This window comes from Heterodontus francisci, chromosome 2, assembly GCF_036365525.1.
Source record: "Heterodontus francisci isolate sHetFra1 chromosome 2, sHetFra1.hap1, whole genome shotgun sequence".
NCBI classification, from domain to species: Eukaryota; Metazoa; Chordata; class Chondrichthyes; order Heterodontiformes; family Heterodontidae; genus Heterodontus; species Heterodontus francisci.
Window position 1 is genome coordinate 28,072,001 of NC_090372.1, and position 16,263 is coordinate 28,088,263.

The 16,263-nt window shown below is 43.9% G+C and overlaps 1 protein-coding gene across 3 annotated transcripts in view; it reads right to left on the minus strand.

The window, feature by feature from the left end:
- The window catches only part of LOC137383425 (catenin delta-2-like), a 552,588-nt gene that overhangs the window by 168,183 nt on the left and 368,142 nt on the right, over positions 1–16,263 (minus strand). For all 3 annotated transcript variants that reach the window (XM_068056267.1, XM_068056277.1, XM_068056257.1), the window contains one exon: positions 14,477–14,690. In XM_068056267.1, the coding sequence (XP_067912368.1) occupies positions 14,477–14,690 (214 nt within the window). The remainder of the gene's footprint in view (positions 1–14,476; positions 14,691–16,263) is intronic.

The window sequence follows — 16,263 nt, forward strand, 5'->3', positions numbered from 1 at the left end:
TCAAGCCCACACATACAATCATGACGTTCCTCCCTTATCAGATTAAAACATGTCCACAATTTTCCTGCTTTAGGTATGTAGCTTAAATTCTATCTCTTACCAAACATACTGTAATAAATTTTCTAACCAAACTTAACAAATCATTATTTTCCTAACTTACCGAGTAAATGAATTTCTTCAATTACATTTGCTTTCAAGGGCAGTGTTCGGCATACACTCTATTGTTTTGAACATAATCACAACACAAAATCTTCATATCACTTTGGTGGTCCCCTCTCATGCTGCGGCCTTCCTGTTTTCTCAGGAACTCTGATCAGCACATCAGGATTAGGAAATGTTGTCGGCCCCTCTGGAACCAATGTTTTTCCCTCTGGATAGCAAGCTGTCTGCCTGCAAACAGCATCACTGGCTTGGACATCTGGATTGCTGAATGTCAGCTTAACCTCAGCTCCTACATCTGGTTCATCTGCTACTGTGTGTTTGTCACCATGATACTTTTTGACGCATGAAGAATTTCTGTCATCCAGTACTCCTTCTGGCGACTGCACAGTCACACTGTTTCCCTTCTTGGCAATAACAGTGTACGGCTTGGGATAATATGGTGTATCCATCTTACGCTAACTCTCCCGTCTCAGCAATACTACATCACTTGGCATCACATCTGACTGTCTAGCTCTCCTTCTGTGGTCTGCATAAAACTTTGCAGAACCCTTTTTCTCAGCATCATGATCTCGAACCTCCTGATCAACTCTAATATCCCTCAGCTCTAGTAGCTTGGTGCATATTTTGCGTCCAAATAACAACTCAGCCGGGCTCTTTGCCATCATTGTGTGTGTGTAGTTGCTCTATACATGGCCACATATGACAACAACACCTTCTTTCAGTCTTTACCCTCAGTCTGAGCAATCCTCATCCGTTTCTCGAAGGATTGGTTTTGTCTTTCCTGTGGCCATTGGGTGTTACTCTGTGATGTTGAATGCCTGTGACTTGCATGTAATTTGCAAAGGTCTGTGAAATAAATTGTGGCCCATTGTCTGAATACAAAATGACTGGTAGACCATGCCTTGCAAATATTTCAGTCAATGCAAACCCCGTTATCTTTGCCATTGTAGACTTCATTACCACATACTCATAATAACAGCTGTAATAGTCAATCACCATGAGTATGGACTCTCCTGATGGAAATGGGCCTAAGAAGTCAACTGCTACATCCTCCATGGTGCAGTCAGTAACAGCGTACTACGTACTGGTTCTGGTGGATTGAGTCTACTGACAAGCAGACATCCATGACATGTTTTGACAAACTGCTGCACATTTTTCTCCATCTTTGGCCACCATACTTTGTTTCATAAGTTTTGCTTAGTACCAACTACTCCCAAATGACCCTCATGAGCTGGCATCACCAGTCTAGGCTTAAGCTTTCGTGGCACTACAAGTTTGTTACCTCAAAGCACACTTGTCAATTGTGCACATTTCATCTTGTATAACGATGTATGCTCTGAATGGGTAATTCACCCAATTTCCAGCTTGGATTCTCTTTCTGATGTCATTCAATTCTGAATCTTTGTCTGATGCTCTTTCAATTTCTCGAGTTGTCATTGCTGTGGGTGTCGCATGCACTGCCACAAACCGCATGAATGATTCAGCTTCCTTCTCTAGTGAAGATTTGTGTGTTTGATCTTCCCTCAGTAGTCTGACAACGAGCCAGCAATATTCATCTTTCCAGCAATGTGAACCACCTTGTACTTGTATTGTTGCAGTCTCAAAACCCATCTTTCGATTCTGGCGCATGGTTTGGATCTTGGAGAATAAATAATCTGTAATGGCTTGTGATCTGTCATTAACTAAAACTTGATGCCAAACTAGTATGCATGGAATCTTTCACACCAATCCTAGGGCCTCTTTCTCCACCTGAAAATATCTCCTCTTCACATCTGTCAGAGATCTGTTCGCATAAGCAATGATTCTCAGTCCCTCAGCATGCATTCGCACCAGCACTGGCCCTAATCCTAACAGGACTAGCATCTGCAATGACTTTCGTTGGTGCATTTGAATCATCATATCCCAGCATTTGAGCACTTGTCAAGTTGTCTTTCAAAGCTTTGAATGTTGCCTTCCATTCTTCATCAAATCTGAACCGTTCATTTTTTCTGGTTAACCTCCTCAATGGATCAGCCAGGGTAATGAAGTTTGGGATATACCTCACACAATAGATCACAAATCCCAGAAAACTTCTCACTTCGCTGACAGTTTATGGTTCATGTGCCCCTAATATTGCTTCTATCTTGTCTTTGGCAGGATTGATTCCACTGTTTATGCCCCATGAACTTTAGCACTGTCGCGCCCAGCAAGCACTTGTCTGCATTTACCATTAAGTCCTGTTAACTGCAATCTAGCCAATATTAATCTCAGCCTTTGTTCATGTTCCTCTCTATTGACTCCATGAATAATGATGTCTTCTGAGATATTGGCTGTTCCTGGGATCCCTTGTATCACCTTATGGATTTTGTGTTGGTAAATCTCTGGTGCCGCTTTGTTGACAAATAGCAATCTCTTGTACTGGTAAAGTCCATAATGAGTGATAAAAGTTGTCACCTTCCTTGAATCAGGATGAAGCTACAGCTGGTGATCTCCCAATTTTAAGTCTAATTTCGAGAATACCTTGCTTGTTGACAACTCTTGAAAGAGTTCATCCACAGTGGGAATTGGGTGACATTTTCTCACTACCGCTTCATTTACTTGTTGCATTATAAACACAGAGTCTGATGTCACCATTTGGTTTCGGCACTACCACAACAGGAGTCACCCATGGTGTTGGTCCTTCAATTGGCTCTATGATGTCTTGGTCAACCAGTTCCTTGATCTTTGGCTCAATTTTCCCTCTCAGACCAAAAGCTGTTCTGCATACAGGTTGAAAGAACTACAGGCTTCACATTCTCGTCAATTGAAAATCTCACTTGGCGGTTGTGCAATTTCATAATTCCTTGAAACATTGGTCCAAACTCCTCTCGAAGCTCCACATAGGAATTCACAGAATTCAATTTCAATCCAATGTGTGGCACCCCTGGGGCTTGGGCAGTTTCTCTACTCAGAAGAGGCTCACCAGCATCCTCAGTCACTATGAATTCTGCCTCCACACTCTGATCCTCAGCTCTCACCCTCAAAGTGAAGTATCCAACAGTTTGAAGCGGCGTTTTAGATGGGTAAGGAAAAAGTTTTTTAGCACATTGTCGAGATGTATACTTGATTCTCTTCATCTTCAGTTCCTCCCACAATGCTCTGCTGATGACATTACTGTCACTGCCTGAATCTACAATGTTGCTCACTTCAACACCCCCAACAATCACTGGAACCTTTTCATGGCTGCTTCCATTGACAGAAAATGGATTCTGCTGCTGAGGACTTTGATGGGGTGGCATATAGAAAAAGGCTGATGGGTGTGCACAATGAAATGCTTGGTGTAATGGCAGGGCTGCGAGAGAGCCTGCTGTCACCATCAAGGAGTGCGGAGGAGTCCGGCTCCAACTTGGCACAGGACTTCACACAGAGCTTGGAGCTCATCCTTTCCAGTGTGGAAGTGGTGGCCAACTCCAGGAGAACATTTACCACCATAACTATGATACAGCATCTGATTGCCGATATCTCAGCTTCCATTGCAGCTCAGGCAGACGCCACGCAACATCTGAGCGAGATTGTGAGATCTCTGCTTGTTGCCATGCAGGGTCAGACTGCTGCCATCGTGGTTGCAGATACCACTGCTTAAATAGGCTTTCAGGGTGGCACAGCAATGCAACAATCTATGCTCTCGCAGATTACTAAAATTGTTGAGGTGCTGCTCAGGGAGAGTGACAGGGCCTCCATGGAGCCCGAACTTGCTGTCCCCTTTCAGGATGACTGCATTTGTTCTCCCATCACTGCCACTCCACCAGTATTGCCTGTCAGATAATCAGCCCAGACTGCTTCTGCCCATGCTGAAACGATGCAGTCAAAGCTGAGTTCTCGAGGCCCAGGGCTGCTCAAGGGCATCCTGAAAGGCCATCTGCAGTCTCCCCCATTGAAAGTCAGCAGCCTTCCATCAGCCCTGCTGCAGCGCTGAGGTAGTGCTGCGTAGGAACACTATGACAGGCAAAGAGAACTGCAAGGTAGACACTAAGGGAATGCACAAGGGTGATTGGGTGATTAGTTAAGTATTGTACGGAGAATTGGATGTTTTGTTAGATAAAGTTGATGTGAAATTGTTGTTCTGTGGTGTCTTTTATTGCAGGATTGTGACCAAGGGGATGCTTTGAAAGACCGCGACAGAGGCATGCTAAAATGTGGAAGCATTGAGCAATGGTGATTTGGGGATTCATTCAGGGGAACTGGAGTCTGGTGATACAATCACAAGCAGCCCATCTGGACTGTGGATGTGCCAGCTGCTTCAAACATGAATTGGGAGACACACTCCTGAGAGTACTGGAGAATTTTCAGAAGCACACAACTCCTTCCACTTCTTTCTGACTTAACCAACTTCTCTCATTAATGATTTAGATGCGAATATAGGAGGTATGATCAGTAAGTTCGCAGATGACACAAAAATTGGTGGTGTCGTAAACAGTGAGGAGGAAAGCCTTAGGTTACAGGACGATATAGATGGGCTGGTAAGACAGGCAGAGCAATGGCAAATGGCATTTAATCCTGAGAAGTGTGAGGTGATGCATTTTGGGAGGACTAACAAGGCAAGGGAATTTACAATGGATGGTAGGACCCTAGGAAATACAGAGGGTCAGAGGGACCTTGGTGTTCTTGTCCATAGATCACTGAAGGCAGCAGCACAGGTAGATAAGGTGGTTAGGAAGGCATATGGGATACTTGCCTTTATTAGCCAAGGCATAGAATATAAGAGCAGGGAGGTTATGTTGGAGCTGTATAAAACACTAGTCAGGCCACAGCTGGAGTACTGTGTACAGTTCTAGTCACCACACTATGGGAAGGATGTGATTGCACTGGAAAGGAGATTCACCAGGATGTTGCCTGGGCTGGAGCATTTCAGCTATGAAGAGAGACTGGTTATGCTAGGGTTGTTTTCCTTAGAGCAGGGAAGGCTGAGGGGGGACCTGATTGAGGTATACAATATTATGAGGGCATTGATAGGTTAGATAGGAAGAAACTTTTTCACTTAGCGGAGCGGTCAATAACCAGGGGGCATAGATTTAAGGTAAGAAGCAGAAGGTTTAGAGGGGATTTGAGGAAAAATGTTTTCACCCAGAGGGTGATTGGAATCTGGAACGCACTGCCTTAAGGGGTGGTAGATGCAGGAATCCTCACAACATTTAAGAAGTATTTAGATGAGCACTTGAAATGGGATAGCACACAAGGTTACGGGCCAAGTGCTGGAAAATGGGATTAGAATAGGTAGGTGCTTGATGACCAGCACAGACACGATGGGCCGAAGGGCCTGTGTTTATTGTATAACTCTATGACTATGACTCTCAACCGCTCCAACAATAAAGTACTTCCACCAACTTTGCAGCATAAAGTGAAAAGCACCTCACTTAAAAGTTGGATGGTTATGCCTTTAATTAGTACTGGTGGGGGGAGGAGTTTCCCTTGTGCAGCTGAATGCATACTCAGCCGTGTGAGTTTAAAAGAGGACTTTAACTGGAGCAGCAAGGTCCAAAATGGCAGGTCAGGTGTCAAATCAGCATTACACGCTGACTGACATCATGATCCGCCCACTGTGCATACTTCTGGTGCACACACAGGAGCCTATGCTATTGTCTTCCACAACATGGCGACAGGCGCGAGTTGCGCCTGAAGTGGTCCCCACCATTTTTTTCATCAAATGGCCCCTAGGATGCCGAAACCAGCAGGTGCTCTGGAGCTGGATTTTGGGGCTATAAACAGGACTATTATGTTAGACTGACTAGCCTGCTGCTATTCCACTGAACTACTTTCTCCCATCTTGACCCTGTATATTTCCTTATTTGTTCAGTCTCTGACCCACCCACATGACTGACTGACTCAACCAACATCACTTAAAAAAAAGAGATCATCTCTTTGATTGTGGGTTGGTCCAGTGCGCCAATTGGTTGCCGTGTTTCCTGCATTACAAGAGTGACTGCACTTCAAAAGTACTGCATTGGCTGTAAAGTGCTTCTTTTTTCTGATCAGTGTGCTATTCCACTGCCCCACCCTATAATGTAAGGTCTGGGAAGACACTTTATAAAGGGAGTCCAAACCAGGATACACAAAAAGTAATTGCAACTTCTGTAATTCAAGTATTATCTGAATGTATTCCTCTGCTTTTGGCTTATTGGCCCTCAATCACTTTGTAATGTATGTTAGTGAAGGTGACTGAACTGCATTAATAGTTAATCCTTTGCAGTTGGGAATAGGTTAGGTTTTCAGCTTGTTTTCTCGCATTTTTCACCTGTTTGAAGAAATATTCAAAGATTGTTTAATACTTTTATTGAAGATTGAAAGGAATGCTGGCTTGTTTTGGTGCAAGTAATGTGAAAACAGCTCATTATCACATCTGTTGCTGTGCACATGATTAAACACCTTACAGAACATCCCCTTGCAATGCACTTATGTCACAACACTGCTGCAATATAACCAAAGGTAGCTCTCAAGTACCTTTTTGTGGCAGGGGTGGGGTTGGTTGTGCTGGTGGGGGGACCTCACGCCACACCTCCAGAAGTACAGTGAAGTACATGGTGAATATATCACTGTTGTTTCCTGGCGTTGCTCCGGGGCTTTGTTCTGGCCCATCCCTTGACAGTATTAAATTGTCAACTATGTAGCATGGAGCTCAAATCCCATCTCGGCCAGACCAGGTGAGGGTGACAGCTGCCCTTCTTTGATGGTATTGGTCAACTAGTTAGTTTCTTTTGACTATCGGGCAGTGTTTAATGCCATTTAAACTAGGATCGGCCCACTGGTGCCAGTTGTGGCTCAGTTGGTAGCATGAATCATAAGGTCCCGGGTTCAGGCCTTACTCCAGGGCTTGAGCACAAAAATTAAGGCTGACATTGAGGGTGTACTGCACTGTTGGAAGTGCCACTTTAAGGATGCAGTGTTAAACTGAGGCCCATCTGCCAGCTCAGGTGGATGTAAAAGATCCCATGGCGCTATTTCAAAGAAGAGTAGGTAAGTTCCCTCCCAGTGGCCTGACCAATATTTATCTCTCAAACAGCATCACAAAAACAGATTAGCTGAGCATTAACACATTGCTGTTTGTGGGTGTTTGCTGTGTACAAAATGGCCGCTGTGTTTCCTGCATTAAAACAGTGACTACACTTCAAAAAGTACTTAATTGGCTGTAAAACACATTGAGATGTCCTGCGACCATGAAAGGTGCAATATAAATACAAGTCTTTCTTATTTCACAAATTACCAGATTAATTGATTCAATAACTCCTGCATTTTCAGTCCAATATCATAACCATGAGTCTCTGATGCCATCTTGACAATGAGGAGGTTGAGTGTCAGGAGATTAGTCACAATCTTGCACGATTGCAATGGTTTCCCATTGTTGCTCATTTCACGGCCCACAAATTACACAGTGCTGAGTGCACACCTCTGCCACATACAATAATGCACTCTTTGCAATGTTTTGAAAATTTCTGTAACGCTTTTCCCCGTTTAAAAGAATCCTGTACTCCTTCTCACTGTTCACCACATTCTGTATTCCTCACTTTCACACATTCCTGCACTCGCATTCACTCCCACTTTTTAACATATTCCTGTACTCCTTCCCTCCATGTTTAACACATTCCTGTACTCCTCACTGTTTAACACATTCCTGTACTGCTTTTCCCTGTTTAATACATTCCTGTACACCTGCTCATTTTTAACACATTCCTGTACTGCATATCTCCATTTAAGACAGACCAAAATGCTTCTCCCTGTTTGGCACATTCCTGGATGGCACCCATCCACCACCTTAAACTTTCATTCCCTCCACCATCGCACAGTGGCAGCAGTATGTACCATCTACAAGATGCACTACAGAAACCTGCCCAGCCTCCTTCGACAGCACCTTCCAAAGCCACAACCTCTTCTACCTAGAAGGACAAGGGCAGCAGACACATGGAAACACCATCATCTGCAAGTTCCCCTCTAAGCCACTCACCATCCTGACTTGGAACTATGTCGCTATTCGTTTACTGTCGCCTGGTCAAAACCCTGGAACTTCCTTCTTAACAGCAGTGAGGGTGTGCCTACCACATGGACTGCAACAGTTCAAGAAGGCAGCTCACCACCACCTTCTCAAGGGCAATTAGGGATGGGCAACAAATGTTGCCTTGCCAGCGATGTGCACATCGCATGATTGAATTAAAAATGGGGAATGATTATTTACGTAACATTCAATGGGTATACTATCTTCAGCATGCTCATTGTATAGAATCTCACCTAAAATATTTGACAAATAGAATCCCATATCCACTACCTCCAAAACAGCCAGTGTTTCGGCAGCCAAAGTAGTTTTAACAACCCTTTTTAGTATCTTAGCTTCCCAAGCTAAAGGACAACATTTTTCATTCTACCCATCAGAAATATTGTGAAACCAGCTACACTAGAATATCTATCAGGAAGATTTGCATGTGAAGCATCGCTAAAAATGACTAGCTTCATTTTCTTTGGGTCACCGAATGATGGGAACTGCAGTATGTATTTATCCAGATTTAATTTAAATATTGACATGAAGACCCCCACCTGCCAAGAATGAGGCACATTAATTTCATCATATGAACATTAATTTTGAACTGTTGCTGGAGTGAAGAAATTACTTGTTTGAAAAGAGATCACTAGACACTTGGCTGGAGAACATTTGCACAGAAAGAGACAGTGCTTGGAGAGACAAAAGAATGGCTCAGTGATTCAATTAACAGAGATTGGGCTGGGCAATGCTGATCCACATCTTGTTGGGGTAAGAGACAGCACTACACCAACCCCCACCCCCCTCCCCCAACCGAAAGCTTTGGAATCCACAAACGCAACAGTGTTTGTTTAAACAGTTAGTTACATGACTAACCTGCTGGTCAACTTGGAGTTTTGAATTGTGCTCACAGAACAGTTTGGGAACAGACTGCAGAGATTGCAACTGAACCTGGAACAAGACAGCCTCTCTCCTGGCTGGCTCTCTCTCGCTTTCTCACAGGCCTCCGGACCCACTGAAAACACATAAACCTCAAGAGAGAAAAGACTCCTACATCGAAACAAGTTGAAGCGTGCACTGGGCCCCAATGAACAGCAAGACTTACTGGCAACCAAAGACTCCACATTGAACTCAAAGGACTGTAATTACAACCCAACTGTTGCCTCAAACCTTTCCCCTTTATTTTTTCTACTTTTTCTGTCTCTATCTGCATGTGTGTTTACCGCGTATGCATGCTAGCATGGTCGCGTTGCGTATTTGCAGTCGTTAACCGGATTAGAGTTTAAGATCAATAAACTTACACCTTTCCCGTTTAAATATAAGAAAACCTGTCTGATTTGATTTCTTTGCCTTGCAATTGGAAAGCAGTGAACAAGGATTCACTGAGGGGGAGCTAAAAACACAGTGTTTTTAAAAATTAAACCCTGTTACGGTTAAACCAGGCAAAGACTGAGAGGGAATCCTTAGACCCCTTCTCACCTGGTCGTAAGAATATTTTATTTGCCCTTAAAATATTCTCAACTTTAGGATGTTTCATTGCAGTACTTAACTTCAACACATCAAAATTAGCATCTGGTCTAGTCTGTGTGCACAACCAGTTCAACTGACCAATTAAGCTTTGCCCTTATTCTTTAGATATAATATCATCTTCCTGTGATGACCTAATGCAATTGGGTTGGGAGTAGCACTCTCTAAATAGGGTTGTTGATTTAAAGTTATTCCAGACCTACTTTGCTTAACATCTAAACCAATATATTTAAAAGCCCCACAATTGTCTCCCAATTTTAAATTCTTCTCTAATCTTAATAACACATATCGCAAACGCCACAGTTCCACCCCCTAAGAAATCATGAACATGCATCATGATAATACCTGATAGGTTTCCTTTATGACACCAATAAAACAATGCGGTATCTGCTTTACTTGAACACAACTGATTTTCAGCAAAGCAGATTTTGCTGGAAAAATAAAACATACCCTCGAAGCGTTATTCAGGCCATGGATACATTTGTTTAGTTTGCATAGTTTTCCTTGTTCATCTGCTCCATCTTTGGGAGTTTTCAGAGTCATAGGAATGGAGAGGGGTAGTATGAATGGATGGCTGGAAGAGATTGCTGAGATAAGGTCTTCAGCTGCTGAGGCTTAAGCTCTGGAATTCCCTGCTTAATCCTCTCTGCCTCTCTACTTGTCTATCCTCGTTTAAGACAGTCCTTAAAAGCTACTCTTTGGACAATTGCTCACCTACCCTAATACCTCCTTATGTGTTCCCAACCCAATTAATTGTACTAGGTCATCGCAGGAAGATGACATTATATCTAAAGAGCTATGGCAGGTTTCCTGTTCCCTCCTTTGGAGCTGAGAAACAGGAATTGGTCATTCAGTTCCTCAAACCTGCTCTGCCATTCAATTAGATGATAGTTGATCTGTACCTCAACTCCATTGACCCGTCCTGGTTCCCTAACCCTTGATACTATTAACTAGCAAAAAAAAATCAATCTCAGTCTTGAAAGCTCCAATTTTCCCAGTATCTACAGCATTTGTGCAGAGAGAATTATACATGTTTACTATCTTTTGTGTGGAAAAGTTGCTCCCTGATTTCACTCTGAATTGACCTAGCTCTAATTTTACGATTGTACCCTTGGTCTTGATTCCCCCAACCAGAGGAAATAGTTTCTCTGTATCTACCCCATTGAATCTTCTTAACATTTTGAACATCTTGATCAGACAATCCCTTAATCTTATATACTGAAGACATATTCTACTATTAACGTTGACTGCCATTCTAAATTCATTGCTTTGCCATTCCTCCCCTACATTTAAAAGCCTCCTTAGTAAAACACTTCACTTTCATTTGCCTTTTGCACCCCAACACATACACCCCAACTTCTGCTTTTCCCCCATTTGACATCCGCCATTTCCCACCATCCCATTAAACACCGTGACTTATCTTTCAGGGTCCAAGGAGTGCTATAGAAATGCTGTTGATATTCCCATCATATTGGATTTAGACTCAAAAAATACCATTACTCTTGTGACCTTGACTGCTCCTGTCCTGAACTCGATATGGTTGTAAAGTTTCTCATGACTTCCCACAGAATCGTGTGATGGCTCTGTAATAATGCCAAGGATTAGATTTCGGGAAGAATGGAAAGTCTTGCTGTACTCACCTTAGCTCTCATCCAAAGGCCCTGACCTGTCGGTGCCTCAACTGCCTCTTTAGCCAGACCTCATTTTTCACATGAACAATCATCCATATCCCAGGCTGCATCTCACTTGCTGTCTACAAGATTTAAGTTATAGTTTTGGAAATGAACCCTGATGGTCAAATTATTTTTTAAAAGCTCCACTTAGAAACAACTTTGATCCAATATTATATGACAATGAAATAGGATTGTGGTACTATTCATGCATGTGAGCCGCATGGAAGATGGCAGGATCCCCAAAGACACATTGTACAGCGAGCTCGCCACTGGTATCAGACCCACCGGCCGTCCATGTCTCCGTTATAAAGACGTCTGCAAACGCGACATGAAATCGTGTGACATTGATCACAAGTCGTGGGAGTCAGTTGCCAGCATTCGCCAGAGCTGGCGGGCAGCCATAAAGACAGGGCTAAATTGTGGCGAGTCGAAGAGACTTAGTAGTTGGCAGGAAAAAAGACAGAGGCGCAAGGGGAGAGCCAACTGTGCAACAGCCCCAACAAACAAATTTCTCTGCAGCACCTGTGGAAGAGCCTGTCACTCCAGAATTGGCCTTTATAGCCACTCCAGGCGCTGCTTCACAAACCACTGACCACCTCCAGGCGCGTATCCATTGTCTCTCGAGATAAGGAGGCCCAAAAGAAAGAAACTATTCATGCAGTATAGCTATACTATATAACTATTAAATGCTAGTTAGGACACGGCTGGAGTACTGTGTACAGTTCTGGTCACCACACTATGGGAAGGTTGTGACTGCACTGGAGAGGGTGCAGAGGAGATTCACCAGGATGTTGCCTGGGCTGGAGCGTTTCAGCTATGAAGAGAGACTGGATAGGCTAGGGTTGTTTTCCTTAGAGCAGAGAAGGCTGAGGGGGGGACCTGATTCAGGTATACAAAATTATGAGGGGCGTAGATAGGGTAGATAGGAAGAAACTTTTTCTCTTAGCGGAGGTGTCAATAACCAGGGGGCATAGATTTAAGGTAAGGGGCAGGAGGTTTAGAGGGGAGTTGAGGAAAAATGTTTTCACCCAGAGGATGGTTGGAATCTGGAACACACTGCCTGAAGGGGTGGTAGAGGCAGGAACCCTCACACATTTAAGAAGTATTTAGATGAGCACTTAAAACACCATAGCATACAAGGTTACGGGCCAAGTGCTAGAAAATGGGATTAAAATAGATAGGTGCTTGATGGCCAGCATGGACACGATGGGCTGAAGGGCCTGTTTCTGTGCTGTATAACTTTATAACTCTATAACATCATCGATAGTGGAATTGATGTCCATTTTGAAAATGTTTGAAGAGACAAAGGCTTCCTCTCTTTTAACCATAGATGCTGAGGCTAATTACAATGTCCTCCCCATGGTGATCCCCTATCAAATACAAAGTGATACGAAACTACAACGAATGACATGCAACATTTGTGATGACACAGCGAAGGTCAATATTCTAGTTTCACAATAATGAGTGCTGATTGTTATTATTAATTGTTGAAAAAACTTCTGGCAAGCTAACCCGAACAGCTACAAACATTCTGGCTGTGTTGATATCTTATTCATCACAATCGTGCAAACGGCTCCCTGAGGCTATGTGTTTTGACAGTAGAACAAAGAGATGAGTAAATATGTCATGACTAGCACTGTCATATTATTAGGTCTGTCACTCTGTGGGATACCTCGTCAATGAACACTCATCACAGTTGCAAAGCGCCTTTCCAGTAGATGTGGCAGGCATCTAATTATACTTGCCTAACAGATTAAAGGTGCTACAGACAGCAATAGCAGTCTGCATGAGGCACAGACCGAAACACAAGGCCATCCTCTGCCAGCAAATAACTAGGTGCTATTCACTGAGGTATATCGTGCTGAAGCCTTATGCTACACCTCTTATTGTATTTCCTTCAGCTCTCATCACGGTGTGTGCCAACACATCTGCCACCATTAATGTTGATGGAGTGATTACCATTGCTAAAGAATGAATTCCCCCTCGTCCTCATCTTTCATTTGCAACACCACCATACAATGGGAGGTGCTGAATAGTTCCATCTAGTTGGCACTTTACAAGCCTCCCGTGAGATCTCAGTCAAACAGGAGAAGCAGAATTCATATTCCAATTGTTGAATCAGCCCAGCAACAGGCCAATTAGCAGTGCTTTTCTTCACAGGAGCCATTTGATGTTATCCCACTCACCTGCTTGCTCCCAGACCCTTGACATTCCCCCCTTTCAAGCAACTATCTAATTCCCTTTCAATGTTTATGGGCTCTGTTTCAAAAATGGTTTGTACCACAGATTTCCATATTCCTACTATTATTGGTGTAAAGGCATGTTTATCTAATTTTCACTTTAATCACATTTGTGATTATCTTAAATTTGAGTCCTAAGAACGGGAGTAGGCCATTCAGCCCCTGCAGCCTGTTCTGTCATTTAGTAGATCTGTACCTCAACCTCTGGATATCCCTTGATAACCTTACTCAACAAAAATCTATCGATTTCAGCCTTGAAAGTTCCAATTGTCCCAGCGTCCAGAGCCTTTTGAGGAAGAGAGTTCCAGATTTCCACTACCCTTTGTGTGAAGAGGTGCTTCCTGATTTCACTTCTGAATGGCCTGGCTTTAATTTTATGATTGTGCCTCCTTATCCTGGACTCACTACTAGAGGAAATAATTTATCTCAATCTATCCTTTTGAATCCTTTTATCATTTTACACACCTCAATCAAATCACCATTCAACCTTCTAATACTCAAGGGTATACAAGCCAGTAAATAAAGCCTTTTAGCCCCAGCATTATTCTGATGAATCGGCACTGCATCCCGACCGAAGGAAAATATGTCCTTCCGGAGATATTCAGAATTGAACAAATGGGGTCTGAGCAAGGCAGTTCTCTCATTATTCCCACTGGCCAGTCAGACAGTGATACCATTTGTCATAATCTCCCATAATCTCAAAGGCATCTATCAGACAATGGCTCATTAAAATAATATTTAAAAGCGGGGACGGCATGTCCAATGGAAAATCCAAGTGGGTTTTGTCTTGAACCTGATGTAATAAATCAACTCACTCAGACAAAGGAAAGAGGGTTTCATTTCCGACTTTGGGCAGCCAACAGCTATGGAGTGCAGAAAAGATAGAATCTAACCTGTAACCAGCTCCCTGATCTCCACGTCAGGAGTTTTCCGAAGCAGTCGCACTAGTGCAGGAATCCCACCGCAGTTTTTCAAGGCAATTTTGTTGTCGTCATTTGCCTTCCCATACACCAGGTTTCTCAGGGCTCCACAGGCACTGCGATGCACTTCTTGCATCCGATGGTCCAACAGGTCTACCAGCAACTGGATTCCACCTTGTCTTCTTATCTATAAGATTAGTTCACTTGTTAATAGTCAATAATTAATCTCATTGAAAGAAACATAATGAAGGAACAAACGTCAAAAGGAGAACAGAATCCTATGGCTTAATGAACTGACCCCAAATATTAAAAAAGGCAAGCTATCCAGACAAATACTAGTGATTCTGTCACATTCATCTCGAATTCAGCAGGCCTCCCTGTGTGTCTCATTTGCAACGAGAAATTTGGCAAAAACAAAAAAACAAATCTTGAGAGTCATTTTACCAAAAAAACATATTACCTTTGCCAAAAAGTATCCGGTTGGAAATGCCAGAATGAAAGCTGTGGAGGAGCTGAAGAACAAGGCAGACAAATCTAGGAACAGGTTCGCTGGTTGGATGAAGTCATCAAGTAGCTCATCTACTGCTAGTTTTGTGGCAGGTAAGAAATTGTGAAATGAGGAAAGCCATTCGGAGATGGTGGCCAGAATTTTACGCCGCCCCAGCGGGTTGGATGGTGGCGTGAGAGCGGCATAAAATTAAGTGGCAGGCTCTGGGAGGCCTACCCGCCCCGATTCCACCTTCGGACAAGTTTACGGCGGTCGGGCAGGAGGTTGGGGTGGGGGTGGGAAATGGCCCGCCCGCCCGAGGCCAATCAAGACCCTTAAGTGGCCACTTAATGGCCCTCACCCGCCTCCACGGGTATTTTACCCGTGGCAAGTGGGTGTGCTGGGGACATGAAAGGCCGCCCAGCGATAGCTGCGGGCTTTTCCGTGCCCGGGGAGGGTGGGGTGGGGGTCAGTGGCAGTCGGGCACTGGATGCCCGATTGAGGGCCACCCCCGCCTCCCAACCCACCCCTGGGACCCAAGACACCTCCCTCCCCTCAAAGGATCACTCCAGCCTCACCAGGGAAAGACCGATCCCCCTGGTGAGGCATGCCCCTACTTACCTTCCCTCCTCGATCCATGACGTTGGCTGAGCTGCAGCCCCAGCAGTGGCCACTGCTCCCGGTGGCACTGCTGGGACTAAGAGCTGCCGGCCTGCTGATGGGCTAGCAGCTCACTGAGGCGGGGCCTCCTCCCTCAAGTGGGTGGAAGTCCCGCCTCGGGACAATTAAAGCCTGGGGATTCATAAAATATGGGACAGATCCCCAGGCTAGGCAGAAGCGGGTTCACCACCGACTTTCACGTCGGAGTCCGTCTCCCATCCATCCACGGTAAAATTCCGGCCGGTGACTATGTAAACAAGTGCTTTACCAAGTCTCAGAGCAGCTGTACAGTGATTTTGAAAACGAAAACAAAATTATTCAAAAAAATTAAAGACATGCCTTTATCAGCAAAGTCCGGGAGGGACAGAAGAGTGAAAATGAAAATATCACCAGCCAACAGATTAAGGATATAAATTCAATTCCAGGCTTCTCAATTGCCGGTGATGAATCATGTGATATTGATATAGCATGGATTGCTCTTCTCTGCAGGTGTGTGAACAGCATTCATAAATGTATCTCTGTCTTGTTTTTCATTATTATTGACATTTGAGTAACAGCACTGTAGCTGTTAAGATATTGTGTTTTTGACTAAATTTTAGAAAATGGCTGTTCT